The 17,236-nt window shown below is 34.0% G+C and overlaps 1 protein-coding gene across 2 annotated transcripts; it reads right to left on the bottom strand.

Annotated features, from left to right (window-relative positions):
• Window positions 1–5,801: 5,801 nt before the first annotated feature.
• On the bottom strand, window positions 5,802–16,322 carry LOC113703220 (general transcription and DNA repair factor IIH subunit TFB2-like). 2 transcript variants are annotated; one of them, XM_027224519.2, is made up of 16 exons: window positions 16,185–16,322; window positions 15,652–15,930; window positions 15,384–15,551; window positions 14,221–14,289; window positions 12,196–12,289; window positions 11,918–12,021; window positions 11,779–11,827; window positions 11,650–11,709; window positions 10,286–10,354; window positions 9,993–10,076; window positions 9,813–9,896; window positions 9,468–9,553; window positions 7,400–7,490; window positions 6,333–6,413; window positions 6,150–6,224; window positions 5,802–6,059 (listed from the first exon to the last, which is right to left on the bottom strand). In XM_027224519.2, exons 2-16 carry the CDS (start codon window positions 15,762–15,764, stop codon window positions 5,922–5,924), a joined length of 1,365 nt encoding a protein of 454 aa, XP_027080320.2. In that variant the 5' UTR covers window positions 15,765–15,930; window positions 16,185–16,322; the 3' UTR covers window positions 5,802–5,921. The 2 variants fall into 2 exon arrangements, with proteins under 2 accessions (XP_027080320.2, XP_027080328.2); XM_027224527.2 differs by lacking the exon at window positions 6,150–6,224.
• Between the last annotated feature and the right edge of the window lie 914 nt (window positions 16,323–17,236).

The following is a 17,236-nucleotide window of genomic DNA, read 5'->3' as shown; positions in this document are numbered from 1 at the left end:
GAATTATGTTAATTTTATAAATTTAGATGATAATCAAGTATGCTATTAAAAACACTCTAAAATTTGCCTAAATCATATTTTTAAAATTTTTTAATGTTAATGTTAATTTAAATAATGATAAATAATGCAGCATTGAACAATATTTATAGAATGCAATAATTAACATATAAACTTAAATAATAATAAATTAGGCTTAATTAGGGTTTAGGGTTTAACATTTTACCTAACATGAAACCCTAATTTCGAAACCCTTATAGTGTAACCCTTAATATAAACATAAACCCTTTAACCCTAATTTTAAAATCAAAATCCCTAATTCGTATTACTAATATCCTATTATAAACCAGAATTGTCAAAAAATTTAATATACGATATTAGAATTATGTTAATTTTATAAATTTAGATGATAATCAAGTATGCTATTAAAAACACTCTAAAATTTGCCTAAGTCACATTTTTTAAATTTTTTAATGTTAATGTTAATTTAAATAATGATAAATAATGCAGCATTGAACAATATTTATAGAATGCAATAATTAACATATAAACTTAAATAATAATAAATTAGGCTTAATTAGGGTTTAGGGTTTAACATTTTACCTAACATGAATCCCTAATTTCGAAACCCTTATAGAATTATGTTAATTTTATAAATTTAGATGATAATCAAGTATGCTATTAAAAACACTCTAAAATTTGCCTAAGTCATATTTTTTAATATTAATGTTAATTTGAATAATGATAAATAATGCAGTATTCAACAATATTTATAGAATGAAATAATTAGCATATAAACTTAAATGATAATAAAACGAGAATTTTGATACGAAAACTTCAAAAAATCTAAATATCACCCATCAACGCGCCTCTTGCCCTTATCTCGCGGAGTGATAGAACAGCCACATTTCCAATGAATCTTTTCGTATGGTAGATCTCGTCCTAATTGTAATCATTCAGACCACTGAGGTGGTGCATGAATTTGTTCAGGCATTTGGTCATCGTCATCATCAACGGAAGGATCGAATACCGGAGTTTGATCGCATCTAGGACAAGAACCATCTATAGACATTTGGAAATGAGCACTAATGGGAACACTATTGTCATCCATATGCAAAACAGGTGAGAAGCAAGCCGAGGTCTCTAAGAAGTGGTACATTTGGTCAAGATTATCCTAAAACTTAATTTTTGGACACGTCGTTGTATCAAGCATAGTAAAAGACGGTGCAGTAGCAGCAACAGATGTATAGCCAAATACGAGTATGGGAATAGGTGTGTCACTGAAATGACCTCCGAAAACTAGCAGAGTGGGAGGTGTGAAGAAAGTTTCAGTATAAGAAAAATGTGTGCCAATAGGTGAATCATAGCCGGATAATGATGAAGTCTGCGTTATATTTTCGTCCGACACTTCAATAGCATGTGTGGAGGTGCTCCCTCTGCGATGTCTAACTACTTGTTTTCTACCACGGACCTCCCTAGGTTGATGCTCGACAGGCATCTAAAAAGGGGTAGCAGAAGAGGCAGATCTGCCAACATCTTGACGATTGAATGAACTAGCTACCGTTTTATATCCTAGATTCAAGTACTATAATGCTCCAAATGCCTCTTCAAGAATGGTCGTTAGTCCCGGATGAGCACGCTGCGTTGGATTTGTGGGATCGAGGTACATCCCACAGATCGAATCGATCCAAGAGATCGAATCAACCTAAAAAAAGAGAAATTTGTGTATTGTAGTCATGTTATATGTTAATAAACAAACATGTAATGTCATATGATTACATAAAAAAGGAAAGTCTTTAATAATTTACCAAATAGTCGACCTGTCCCCCATCTGCCTGATAAGCATCATCTACTGCTTACCGTGAAACAGAAGGTGCTATATAGCGAACAGTAATATTTTTGTACCATACAATGTACTCAACTATCAGTGGTCATTGGAATTCGAAACTCGCACACATGTGCGCTCCTTCATAAATGTTACAATTTTTCATATGTTATGTGTGCATCTAAGAGTGGCTCTTAGCTGCCAATTACATAGAAGCGAGGCACTATGGGACTTGCAGCAAACATACCAATTGGTTGGTTTACTTTCCAGCATTTTGTACTCCCTATTATGCTTGATCGACCAGAGTTTGACGGCTCGCTGCACATCGTTCTTTGTTTCAAAGACCATTCTCAATCTAAACTTTTTTGTCCGCTCATCTCACACATTGTACTCCTCCGAAGCTCCCTTCTTAAAAGGATCAAAATTCAGTGAGGCTTCCACACCTTCAAAGTCGTTTAGATGGACTGGTATACGATATGAGATCGATGGACCGACACCCAATTGAATCGGCGGATTGCCGGATTCTTCATCAATTTGATCCTGCTCATCAACATCCGAATCATCGCCGTCGGGTTCCGGTTCTGTGTCTTGATCAACATTAACGCCTTTACTCTCCGATATGCTCGATAGGATTGTCGAATTGAAAATTTCCATTTGAGGTAATTCATCAAGAGAATGATTTACCATCCTTGCACTTTCACTTACGGTAGTACGAAGCATGCTGTTTGACTCCTTTTCAAAATCAAATTGGACTAATGATGTTTGTTTGCCATCGTGGTCACTATGGATATGACGGATTTGTGACTCTACTTCTACATATAGTTCACATGACGTGTGTGGTGACATCGATTTTATATGATATAGCATGTCAATATTATTTTCGCACCCCAATTGCACTCCAGTAAATATATTTTGGCCAACAACATTTCTAAACCATAGATTCAACTTGAAAACATTCCAATCTAGTTGCATGTAAGTGTACACGCTATCCACCAATTCATCATAACTTATTCGATGTTTTACTAAAATGACTTTTTTATACCGTGGAGGTTCATATGCGAATGATCTTCCGGTCTCGTTTATTTTGCCTCCCCAATAAAATTAAAACACCAATGCAAGGTCCATCGACATTTTTTTCCTAATCTTACAAATATTTTTATATCAACTTATTTTTTTAACAACTTCTCATAATTACTAATATTAACACAACAGACGATTTCATTGATAATAGCACCACTAATAAAACAATCATCAATTTCAAATGAATAAATAAAGATAAAGTTATCAAACAAATAGTATTATTCAAACTGTTAGAATAATAGTTCTTCTTTAATTAATCATAGTTACTATTAGACTATGATTGTATAATGTAAATTATTGTAACTTATATTTTTAAAAATATTAGTATTATTTACTATTTATTATTCATATTAATATTACTAAACTATAGATTAATAGTACTGGTACTATTAAATTATCAGTTACTATCTTACTATCTCATATTGTATTATTGTTATTTTTACTATTTAATTTTAACCACTCACTATTTACTATTTATTATTTACCATTTACCACGTACATTTTACTATTTACTATTTATCATTTACCATTTACCATTTACCATTCACTATTCACCATTCACGATTTATTATTATTCATCGTTCACCTTTTATCATTTACTGACTTACTACTTACTAGCATCATTTACCATTTATCATCATTGACCATTAACAGTATATTTGACATCATTCACCATTTATTAGTATTCATCATTCACCTTTTATTCATCATTCGCCTAAAAGACTACTGCCTCTATAAAATTAATTCTAAAATCAAACAAATCATCTTCAAAAATGTAAATTGTCATGAAACAAACACACTTGTCACATAGTCTAAAAATCAGACAAATACTTGCCACATTATCTAAAAATCAAACAAATTAAATAATCTTTTAAAAATAAATTACACATTTAATCTTAAAAACAAACCATAAATAAACATCTGACTATTAAATTGAATAAAGAAAAAGCAGCATAATATCTAGAACTTAAAATAAATGCAAATATTATAAAATTATTACTAATAAAACTTTTAAATAAACTAACCTTATCACTGAGTATATCGCTTTTTTAAAAAATTTCTTTTCGATCCTACCGTTGAAAATCCAGAGATAATTATAGATCTAATGGGGAAATAGGTAGAAGATGAAGAAGAAGATGAGAATTCCACACCAGAAAGAGAAAGAGAAAAGTCGTGAGAGAGTTGGGGTTCTCTCAAGTGAGAATATAGAGAAGAGAGAAAAGTTGAGATTGTCCGTGAACATGAGGCATAAGTGGTTATTGTCGATAACATAATATAATTGGAGTAGTGCTACTTTGACTGAAAATTGTTTTTTGACTAAATCAGTACCTTTGATTTTGTAGATCTAAAAACTTCGTGGTCGATCGATGGTAGAAAAACTAACGCTGAAAATTCAAATTGCGGCGTTAGTTTAAAAAAAAAATTAGGGCTTGGCCGTCAGAGTTTTTTATAAAAAAATAATAAGAGGCGCAATTACAACCGTTGGTTACCGTTGTTAGGTGGGATGGATGGTGGCAAAACTATCGCCGCAATTGAGATTTGCGGTTTTACTTAAAAAAAATGTGATTTCGCTTTAAAAAAAAGTGCTTTTTCACTTAAACAAAAATTTTTTGGCCTCAATCTGCGTCCGTTGATCACAATGTGATGAACGATGCATCACTGACGCGTTAGGAAAAAAAATTTGACAAATTTGCGGCGTCAGAAAAAAAATTTAAAGGCGTTAGGAAAAATAAAAAGATGGCCGAGTGCCGCAGACCGTTGATCATTCCCTGTCATGTCCTGATGAACAGTCGTGGTGAATGTGTGGTGAATGTCGGTAGAGATGCTTCGCCGCTCATTCGATGAGAGGCGAAAGCTTGAAAAAAAAGAGGAGAAAATATAGAAAACTAAAGCCAGCAAAAATAAATACAAATTAATACTACTTTTATTGGTAGTCTCATATCATAATTGCGACGACCCTTAAACCAGAAACAATCCTCAAATCACATCAATTTTATGACAATTTTTTATTTTAGCAATATTCTGAGAAATTTGCCGAGACGCGCTATGTGTGTACATATTTCAGGGAAAAAATAAATAATGAAAAAATATACAATAATAGATTATTTGCAGCAAAAGAATTAATTATGAGATTCTTTTATATTGAAGTTAGTATGAAGATTTGGGGTAAATATCTTATCTTAATACTAGATAGATATAAAGCAGGAGCGAGGGTTTTGATGTAAACAAATTATATCATTTAATGTATTACCTAATATGCTCTTACTTCTAAATAGAATTATATCATTTTAATTATTCACCTTTCTACAACCACTCCATATCCGTTGAATTAACTACTACTTCTCTTAAAAAAAAAAAAAATACCATTTTTTTAAACATATAACAACAATTTAACCATTTCCAACAAAAAAAATAATACTAATCATTTTTAATATCTTTTTATGAGTTGCACACACGGTGGGTGTGCCTAAACCATTAGTAGTAATAGTTGATTAGTAGTTGCAATTATATAAACGTAACAGTACATAAGTGTTGTAGTAGCAATTATGTAGCCGTACAAGTATAGAGTATGAGATAATTGTATATTATTTTATCTTACGATATAAGGGTACATTAAAAATAAAAAAATGATGACAATTTTTTTTTTATTTATAACACAAGACCCATTGCTCAAGAATCATACATAGAAAGATGTAACAAACTTGAAGCACTTCCACCATTCCATACACATTCATATCGTGTTTTAGGTTTATTACTCCCAACTCATCGTGACTAATGCGCATTTCGGAATTTTTGCCTCTAGGATTTGATTAAAGTGAAACAATTTCATCAGCGTATTTATGTAAAAAAGAGGGTGAGAAAGAAAAGCTTGCACACATGAAAAATAAAGGGGAAAAGCTAACCAAAAGGCAAACCAGAAATACTTGATTATGATTTGTTTTAAATTCGATTTTTCATACACTGAGAGGACCTTTTGCCAACAAACTACATTACAGAGTTCAAGGAAAGTGCCAAAGGACTATTGCTTCTTTCCACGAAGAAACTCCTTCATGTAGGCAAAACTTTCTGCTTTCACTACAAGCCACATTTTTTTAGAATTTTCCCAAAGGAAACCACCACATTCTCTTGCATGGTCGCATGCAGCCTCAAACACTTCCTGGTAGACAAACGCAGGGAGTCACAATAATGTCAGATCCAAGACCAACAAGAAAGAACCTTGGTTGTGAGAATCAGCTTTGATGCTTACCCTAGAGGGGAACTCTTCAAAGAAATGTGCAGGTATACACTCCACCCTATTCAAATCTGATTCCCACAACCTCATCTGTAGGATTTACACTCAGTGGAACCAGGAAGCATGAAACATCAAAAAAAGAAGCAACAAATATGGATGTAAAACATATCAGATTAAAATGCCACAAGATAGAAGAACCTGATCAGTGACATTCTCAGGCACAGTAGGTATTCTCTCTGCAACTCGAGGATGTGCATTCTGTTGAAGAAAAGAAATAATCTGCAATACCGCAACAAAAAAGGAGAATGATTTTCGGAGACAAAAGATAATGCTGCATGACATTATAGTCAATTAGTAAATTGACCAGCTAATATTGAAAAAAATAATTAAAAAAGGACATAGTACATAATTAACTGTCTAGCTACAGAATTAACTAAATCCTATGCAAACTACATCCCTCGCTAAACATAATGAGTAAACATTTAGAGACCCATCATGAGATCTTATCCCAAAGACTAGTAACTTTGATCTCTCTCATGTATAAGATCTCGTATTTTTTTAATTTGTTAATAACAAACTATTAACATAGAAGTGAAAATATAATAAAATGCCGCCCAAACTCATCCTATAGACAGATCAAGCATTATTTTTGAAGTGTGTTGAAATAGACTGCAAAATATTTTGGAAAGAGAGATTGCTTTTTCATTTTTGCGATAACTTGTTTGGGCCAACCACAGACAACATCCAGAAAATGAAGCATTGGATCCTTTCAAGTCACATAGGGAAAGAATACTAAACTAACAAATTTCCAGAATGTTCAACTATTGTAACTTGTGTTCCACTCGCTACTAAAGGTTCAAGTAACTTTGTTGATTTATTATCACATAATGTAACACACATTACAGATACAAATGTCTTGTGACAACAAAAAAAATTTTGTGCTCGTGTAATTTATACATAACAAAGTTAGTTAAAATATGATTCTTAAGTTAAACATGCACAATCAGTTAGAAACTATGGGAACAAGACCAAGCCCAATTAACCACAACTAGAGTATGCATGAACGCCTCTTAATAATCATTAATCACACCTAAGAAGAAAACCACTCTCTACCATGCATTTCTCTCTGGAAATATATATAAATCCACACATTGTATCAAAACATCGAAATCCCACATACCATTTTATAAATTGCAGAAGTTGAGATTGGAAGGAAAAAATTTCAAGTAACATTAAACCTTGTAAAACACCAAATAAATACTTACTTGTTCGGCAGTTATACCATTTTGAAAAGCTTTATATAGACTCTCTTTTGTAATTGCTCCAACAATCAAGTTAGGAAGCTGGTATTCAACCCTGTAATTTCAACCAGACAGTTTATAAAGAGACAAGCAATATAATTATATAATAGGATTTAAGGACTAAAGCATATGAACTTGAAGTCAGTAACATGCGTTTCCCAGTAAACAGTTTCTTCCTTTTCAGGAGATGATCATAAATCCCTTTATGCAATCTAGCTTTGTATCCCAGATGGTAAGACAGGCTATCATTCTTTTCTTTTTCTTTTTTTTTGTCAAAAAGTCAGACTATCATTCAACTCCATAAACTATCACTACATTCAGCAAACTATCAAATAGGGGACACAGTAGGCAGAAGTTGCAAGACCTATGTTAGCCAAATCTCTCTCTCTCTCTCCTCTCACCCAAAAAAAAATAAAAAAGTCCTTCAACAATTACGTTGAGGTCCTGCAACCTGTAAAGCTACATGAGAAAGACTAGCCAAAAACAAACTAGACAAAGAAAGATGAGTTCTCATTTGCACGAAGGAAAAACCAAGAACAAGAATACAACTCAATTTTTTACGAGTAAATGGCCATATGGAACTACGGATGGTTCTCTAATTCCTCAATGCAAATGTGGAGCTCAAATAATTTAGGGAAAAAATAGTTAGGTCACACTATAGGACTATAGGCAATACGAAAAAACAAGAGAAAAGGAAAGCTTTGATGTTTGATTGCACTATCAGTTGCAAAAGAAATTTCAGTTTTATTTTCACCCCATAGAACTTTTCCACCATTCTTTCTTCAAGCCTCAAGAGAACTGCTAATGGATCTTTTACAAAGTCTGCTCCACATCAATCTGGTTTGCATCAACTTGCGAAGAAGATTGCAAAAACGACATGGTATAAAAGAAGTTTTCTCGTAGTCCTGCTTGACATGCAGCCTTACACAAGCTCAAGGGCAACTTTGGCACAATTACTTTGAGATTCAACGATCAACATTGTGAAATGCTGATGGTGCTAGGAAATTTAACCTTTTTAACTTGAATATGTAATATCAGAATTGTTTTGTTAACTCAACTATGAGAACCAAAACTGGAATAATTCTGGACTACTCGCATCCTTAATGACTATCACATTATAGACAAGCGCACCTTTTAACTCAAGCGTACATAATTTGAAGTCTTCTCTATATTTTACTCGAGCAACAATATATATATATATATATATATATATATCTTCTAACCCTTTTCTACCAACTATGGTTCCCAAAATCCTGCTGCCCTACCCTGCTGTAAAAGACAAAGCTTTGCCTAATTGCTGGAAATGCAGTCAAGAGATATCAGTTTACAGGACAAGACAATTAAACCTGGCATAAACATTTAGATCAATGTTGTGTTAAAAGCTAAACTAACGAGGCAAATTTCAGGAGGATCTTTGACAAAATGTACAAGGTTCAAAGATGGATGAGAATCTCTGCCATAGAAGCTGACTGTCACCACATCCAAGATACACTAGTGTCACAAGTTGCAGGAGGGTCTATGTAAAAATGTATTCCCCCAAGGTTCAAAGATGTATGAGAATAATGTCTGCAGAAGCTGACTAGGACCTCATCCAGTAAAAGACTTTGCAGATGGCTAGCAACCTAGGAAATTTAAGGGTTATAAGTAGTTTCAGTCATTTTCTGCATACATAGTAAGCAGAGCAACCATGAATGATGGCCAAAAACTGTACTCCAACCTCTTCATTTGGTCAAGATCTAAACTTCTATGTAACTTAAACTTGTTGGAGTACGTTTCTAGATATAGCCGGTCTCAACAGACTTGTTTCAATTTGGTACAACATAACATAATTATCTACACTGCTCTGCAAAATATCCTTGTGAATAGTTGCTCACTTACAAAAGCATTTCTCATGAGAAGATATAAACTATACACATAAAACTGTTTAAAAAAAAAACTCTATTTTCATCAAGAATATCAAGTATATCTTTTATCTTTTCTTCCTCAGTGATATTGATTTCAAGAAACTTAAGCAAGCACGGTAACTTCATACCTGGCGAATAGACGTAAGATTTCACAGTGCAATTTGGAAGTTGAATATGCATACATCCTGAAATTTGTCTCTACAACGACATACCCCTGATAGGAGTAAAGTTGAATAATAATCAGTAAAAAAAATCTGCTATTTCATCAAAGTCAACTGAGAAGCTATGACATATATTAAGTTAGCTGAAGAAATGTACAAGCAAATCCACGTTTAGAGGAAGTTCCTTTGAAATGTCCAGTCCAAACAATGATAAGCACAATTTTTTTTAAGAACACAGATAATTGGGAGTAACGGCTGGACAGCATGGTAAACAAACAAAATTCTAGAATATCGCAGATAGGCTGGAATTACCTGTTTCCTCGATGATGTATCTGATAAGCTGATAGATAGATTTGTAGCCAACTTTGTGGGGATAAACCAACTCTCCTTTCTTCCCTGATAAAGAGCCAACACACAATAAGAACTGCAGGTGGAGCAAAAATTCTAGAAGACCAGCATTTGAAACACCCAATAAGCGCAACTAACATTTACCTGCTGAAGCTTCACAAGGCCCAAATCAGCAAGATCCCTAATTATAGTCCTCTGTATATCACTCAATGTGTTTATATTATAAGCCTACATTCAGAACTACATCAAATCAAATCATGACAAGTATACTGACAAGTTACAAAATATTTCAGGGGATAAAAAGTGGGACCAAAATCATGTCCATGCCAAAAATCAGCTTACACAAAGTGATGGAACCAATATAGTTTCCCAACCCCTTAGAAAAAGTAGCTGATCAAGCAATAGAACTGATGAAACCAAACATTCTTACTTAATACCTCTCCAGTAGCATGGAAGCTTAGTTCCAGAAGAAAGGATACAAGATCCGCTGAGTCCAGGCCTCGCTCCTGCACCAAGGTGAAGAATACAAGTAAAAGGCTAAGCGTTGGTCAGTAGTATTTAAAACCTTTTAGTTGGTCATAGTAGTAGGCTCAATCACTAACAGCATTTTCTTAGCCCTAAAAGAAGATTTCCAGTGCAGTTTTATAGCTTAAACCAAAACAAAGCTCAGAAAAGATTCAAATCTTCAATTAGAAATATAATCCACCTGAGATATGTAATTGAAAGATGACAAGACTAACGACTCAATAACACAACTAGTGCAATTTTGTCAAAAGCAGTGTATAGTTTTTAGTTCCCTTTCTTATCGTTTCCCTTTTATTTTTCTCTTGTTGGTGCAAGGTTCACTCCAATATCACAAGTAGCAAAACATAATCATTCTTTTTGTCCTTGCATGGATGTTAAAAGGATCACCCTGGAAGCACAAAACTATGGTTCGAGATAATAAAGTTCACAGTTTATTGTGGATTTGCACTTCATTGGGTGTGGTAATTGGCATAGTTGTTTGCAGGGGTCAGGGAAGGGTGTCAAAATTAAAGCCTGCTACTTGATAAATCTATCGAACTCATTTTAAGGTAATTTGTGCATTAAAGGAATAGGAGGGAAAGGAAAGGAAAGATTTGTAAAGCCATGCCATTTTTGAAGTATATGATCCCCACTGATTTCCTGGCTCATGAATTTGAACCATATGGCTTATTAACCTCCATTCATCTATCGCAGGTCTTATTGGAAAGACAAAAGCTCAGTCTTGATTAATGAGGGAACAGAAATTAACCAAGGAGAACATTTATCCACTCCGATTCTTTGGTCTTCAGATCTGCCCAATAATTTATTGAGCCAAGAAATTTCTTTGAACAATCTCTATCAGTATAATTGTTGAATTCTAAAAAAGTCAAGGCATAGTAAATTTTGAAAAGACTTTCATGGAGAAATACATATTCAATATTTTTCTTTTTCACACTTTCAAGGTGTCGCTTTGGATAATAAAAGCAAAACTTGAGCATTCTGTTTGAGCTAACTACATCATATGCACTTGCACCGCATATTAACTTCAATATCTGTTGACATTTAAATTACTAGATTTTCATTAGCAAAGGCAAGTACCATTAATATGCATACAATATGATTGAAAAAAATATCGTGCAACCTTGCAAACTTTAAAACTAGTTTAAAATAGACTGAATTCTATTTACTATTCAAATTTTTCTTAATCTTGCAAGGATGACATTGCACGCTGGATTATCTAAGTGAAAATAAAAGCCAAAAGCCACATAAGACAGAAGAAAGCCTCATGAACTGATACCTCAGAGTTGCCGATATATTCCCTGATGATATACCACAATTGTGCATTTGTATCCATCAGCTGGCACAATCATGAATCAGCATATTTTCATAAATGTAACATAGCTGAGAAAACTTGATTCCCACTCACCAAGAATTGAAAACCACCTTCAGTCAATCTTGGAGGTTCTTTGTCATCTCTGCTAACAATACGTGCTAATATTGATCACCTCTTAAATTATTTTATTCAAAACTTGAAAAAGTATGAAAAACCCGAGTAGTAGATTTACTTCTGACTCAAAAGGCCACGTTGAAAAACTTTCATCATGGAAGAGCTGATATTTGTTGTTGCCTTTTCAGCTTCACTGGAGCTTATCAGATGCAGCAAAAAACACTGTTTTGCCAAGCCAGTTATTATTAAAACAGTGGCCAAAATATTTACCAATCACTGAAACTGCAGAACAAATAGCAAGTACACTAACTCGTCAAACATTCGGATAGGAAAAGAAACAACGATTCCTACACTTCCATTTGCAATAGCAGAGTTAAGATACAGATGACTTCATACCTCCCATTGCTGAACAGCATAGGCATCCAACTCCTCCAGGCTAGGCAGCCTGAAACCAGCAGTTGATGGCATAGGCTCTCTTGGCAAAACTCCACTGAAATATTCAGTCTACCGGTCATGCATATATTATTTGCTCAACAAATGCAAAGAAGACACAGCAACTGCAATACTGCCACAATATAAAGGGATACAGGTTTTACAAAGGTGCATATATTCAGCAAGAATACTGCATAGGATAACTGACTCAGAAAGAAGTTTCTGGCACAAGAACTCAAATTTAGCTAGAATGCTTCAGTGATATTAGAGCATATGCACCTACACAATTATTTATCTTTAAACATGTATTTATACAAAATAGAAGAGAAGATTGTTTTGTATTCCATCCAGCACACTTCTTGTTACCAGCAGAGGGACCAAATCAAAATATATGCAAGAACATCTAGATAACAAGTGCAGCTTCTGTGGCTGTCAATTGTATAACTCACAAGTTGACCGTCAATAACTACTACCAGCAAGTTTAAAAAGGCAGAAACATTTCTCCTTCTCTCCCAAAGCAAAAGAAGATGAGCAAAGGCAAAAAAGGAAAGAAGAAATGATATTAGAAAACCCGAGGTCGAAGCATCTAAATCTCTCTGACAAGGAGGACTGGGACTCAAAAGTTTCTAAGTCTGGACTAAGGCACTTGCACTGAGGCACATTTGGATATCTTTCATGAGAAAGATTCCCTGTGGATCAAATGGGTGCATCTATACTTGCTGAAAAATGGGAGCTTGTGGAATGTCCAAGCCATGTCATATAGCTCTTGGTGGTGGAAGAAGATACTGAAATTAAGGCCTGTTGCTCGTGATTGTATTAAAATGATCATTTGGGGATAGTTCTCAATCTTTCCTTTGACTGGTGGCATTCATTAGGCCCCTTGAAGGATGAGTTCTCTCCTCCCTACACTTCTGAGGAGCTCTGAAAATGATAGTCCCGGCTATTATCTGGGATGATAGCTGGACTTGGCCATACAAAAGAAGAAGAAGAAGTGAATTGCTGCAACTAATGGAATCTACTCCACGTCAGCTCTTACCTATGCATGACTGTCCAGATTATACAACCCGGACTGTTGATTCTAAGGTCGTCTATTCTGCTAAATCAGCCATGAGGCACTTAGCCCCTCCGGGAAACAAAGTTCCTTGGTTCTCTAATTTTTGGGGGAGAAAGCATAATTACTTGCCTGTCACAAAAGGCTGTTCACAAAGGATAGATTTTATTCTTGGGCGATTGATATTAATCCTGTATGTGAGTAATGTTATGGCACAGAGGAGACTCTTAGCCACCTATTTTTCTTATGCCCCTCTTCTGCTCAAGTGTGGCAGTATGTTTAGTCTAGGTGTTTGGTGTACAGAAGTGCTGCAGGGTAGGGATTGAACTTCAATGGATGATCAGGCATTGTTCCCAAGATAGCTTCAATAACCAGGTAATTCGGGTAACCTTTGCAGCCACAGTTTATCACATTTGGTGTAACAGGAATAAAAAGGTGTTCAGTCAACTGTTTGTCCCCCCAGAGATGCTCATCCAGAGGATATTGAAGGAAATTACGATAATAGTTGCTGGATAGCAGAGAATTCCACAAACTGTAGGAAACTACTCTTTATGTTCTGAGCTGAGTATACCCTTTTCTGTTTTTGACAGTTAAGAATATTAGTAATTGTGGACATGTTGCTCTTCTGATGTATAGTTGTTCTCATAGGTCCTTACAGGCTCTCTTGTCTGTTTCTGTTGTATTTGGCTTAATGGCGATGGAACTTACTTTGTGTAAATATCTGGCTGAACAATAAGAGGATAGACCTATATACATATATATAAATATTCATATGCATATACATAGACCTTTACATGTGCGTGCATGTGTGTGTGTTTATTTGTATGTCTATGCAGATATAACAACCTCTTCCAACATGAATGGGGGAAAAGACCCATTAAAGCATCTCCCAATTGTGAATAAAACAACAAAGCACACATGATAGATCTAATTCTTACCCATGCACAATAAGCTTTTGAACATTTATCTGAAATGTAGGGTTCATTCTGTAAGTAGCTTCTTTTTTCCTGCAAATATGATGAATAGCTTTCTTTAGCAGGTGAGCCAAGTCCAGTGGAAAGGGAATAAACAAGAGGCAATCAAACCATCAAAGGAAATAACCAATGGCCTAAGAAGACTAATTTAGAAACAGCGTTGATAAAATTTTGATGTTGTCAGATATTCACAGTTTGAGACATATTTTGGGGTCAAAACAACAAAATGAATAACTGGATGGCATACACAAAAAGCAGCTATGCATATATTGCTTATATATGATTGAAAAAAAAAATATTGCTTATACATGTTTAAGGAAGGTCATGCAGTAGCCTCTGCCATGTAACTTCTTCTTCATGATGCTCTATATTACCCATTTGTATCATTAATTGACTTCCGAAGAACAAAAATCTCATACTAAGAAGAAGAAGGGAGGACCACCTTAGAAATTAACCATGTATCTGTCAAATAAGTTTTAACATGGCATCTATGGAACTTCATAATTTAGTTTCTAAAACAAAAGGTTCATTAACAAACTTTCCAAGTCAAACGATGCCTTAGCACTTTGAGTTTGAAAGTAAACAGAAAAAGATAAAAGAAGACAATTCCTCTTAAATATATGACTGTATTTACCACGGTCTTCCCTGACAACTATTTGCTAATTCATACAAAAAAAATAATATTTGCAAAACGAAAAAGACAATCATTCATGTCCATACAAATCTTCAGCTATCATCATAACAATCCTAATTTTCTCACTATTGTATCTTGGAAGCTAGAAAAGCATTTCTATACCAACTAAACTATACAATCATTCATGTCCATAAAAATCCTTGTTTCTCTCCATAGGAATCCTAAATTTCTCAACTTTATATATTGAAAATTGGAAAAAATATTTCTATCCCAAACTAACTTAATTTAGAATGAGTTATACATAGATAACACGATCAAATTTATCTGTATGGAAAGACTAAAGAACAACTTTGCACTGTCTCTCTACAGAGCTTTCATGCTGAAACTCACTGTTTCCTCAGAATATCAACAAGAATTTTGCCAACAATATCACTCTTTAGATTAAATAAAATAAAAATTAGGAACAAAAAAGGTCTAAAGGGGTCCAATTTACCGGTCAAGAGCTTCAGTCAATACTCTCAGCTGAATTAATCTATCAATAGCTACTTTGTGCTTTGACAGCCCATCCGCGAGCACAGACTCTTCCAACATTTTACCAGTCACAGGTGCATCTATGAACAGCAATTGTAGAACATACTTCTTTGCCAATGGCGGCATTGATCTAAGCATAACAACCAATAACAGTGCATTAACGAATCTTAAAACACACCAAATGTTACCCAGAAACTAAGGCATTATGATAGAGGATTTACAGTTCTAACCTAAGGATAGCTTGACAAATAAAGGCATTCTGATAAAGTTTGTCAAGCTTCATTGCAGGCAATGAAGCCACCATGTCCATAAAATTCTTCGCGACGATTTTCACTTGCGGCATCGTTTCCTTGCTTACTTCTTTTTCAACAAATGAGGTTGGAGAGCTCAAAAAATACTTCAGACAACTGTTGTTTATGATCTTAGACACTGTCTTAGACAACTGTTGTTTGTGCTCTTCTTGGCAGCTGGTCTGCTATGTCTTTTTCTCACAAGAAGCACGCACAAACCTACACAACCCAACTGGGGATCATTAGAAATCACCTAAAATAAGCAATAACAAATTTTTTTTTTTTTTAAAATGATCCCCTCTCTCTGAATTTCAGTTGGGGACTTTTATCAAATAGTTGGTACCCAATGAAAACCGATCCCACAAATGCACCAGAGAAACGAAGAAGAAAAACCAAGAATAAGTCATAAAAAATTCATGGTATAATCACAGATGAATTTGAGAACACAAAATGGATTGAAAGAGCAACTTTACTGAGCTATTTCTTGTGATACTCCTGTGGTTGCTCAATGATCATCTCCTCTGCGGGTGGTGGCGGATTCATTATTGGGCTTTTTGCGAATGTGTATCTAACGTTTAACAGGATAGATTATATATATATATATATATATATATATATATATATATATATATAAAGACGGATGCAGAATCGATTATGCGAATTTGCCCAGTCCTCGACTTCTTGAATTATCAATTAATTATTAAGCATTAACAAAAATATCGGACATTATTTGGACATTTTATAATAAAATTTTTCTCGACGAGATCCTTCAACTAATTTATCTCATATACATTAGTTGTTAGAAAAATTAAAATAATTAAACTTTTTTTTTATAAAACTTTATAAGGTTATTTACTAATACATTCTTGGACATTTTTTTATTAAAGTCAATTCCTCCTAAATTTTTTTGAGTCAGATTACAAGTGAAAGGATACTAGCTCTAATTTTTCTTCTTGAGTTGTTTAACCTTTAGTAAGTCTATAATTTAATTTTGATGATTTTGTTTAAATTTTTTCAAAATCTTTTACATTATCACCACAAATTTTTACATGAATTTTTAAAGTTTAAAATTTCCTCCATATGATCGTTAAGGGAGATTGTGAATAGTTGAACAGGTTCTTTTAAACTTTAAAATTTCCTTCATATGATCATCAAGTGTGATTGCGAATACTTGAACAAGATTAAAAAATAATAATAGCAGTCAAATAATTCATGATTATTATAAAAGCATTCGACTTGAACGACAGAGTAAATTGTACAAGAAAACATGGCCAATTTTCCACGAGTGGAAAAAAAAAAGCTTCAAATTGTAAGTAGTCCGTCCAAAGAATTATTTTTAGTTTTCAAGTTCATACATTCCTTCTATAATTCTATCAGTCAACGCAATCATTATTTTGAAAACCTTTCTCAATTTTCCACAATTAAGACTTCCTACATAGTAGATGGCAACTTTGTTCTCGCTCAAAGAAAAAAACACAAACGAAAAAGATGGCTGCTTTCCTTTTTTGGGTAATGAAAGCAACTG

Source organism: Coffea arabica, chromosome 1e, assembly GCF_036785885.1.
Source record: "Coffea arabica cultivar ET-39 chromosome 1e, Coffea Arabica ET-39 HiFi, whole genome shotgun sequence".
Taxonomy (NCBI): Eukaryota; Viridiplantae; Streptophyta; class Magnoliopsida; order Gentianales; family Rubiaceae; genus Coffea; species Coffea arabica.
This window is presented reverse-complemented; position numbering and strand designations above follow the sequence as displayed.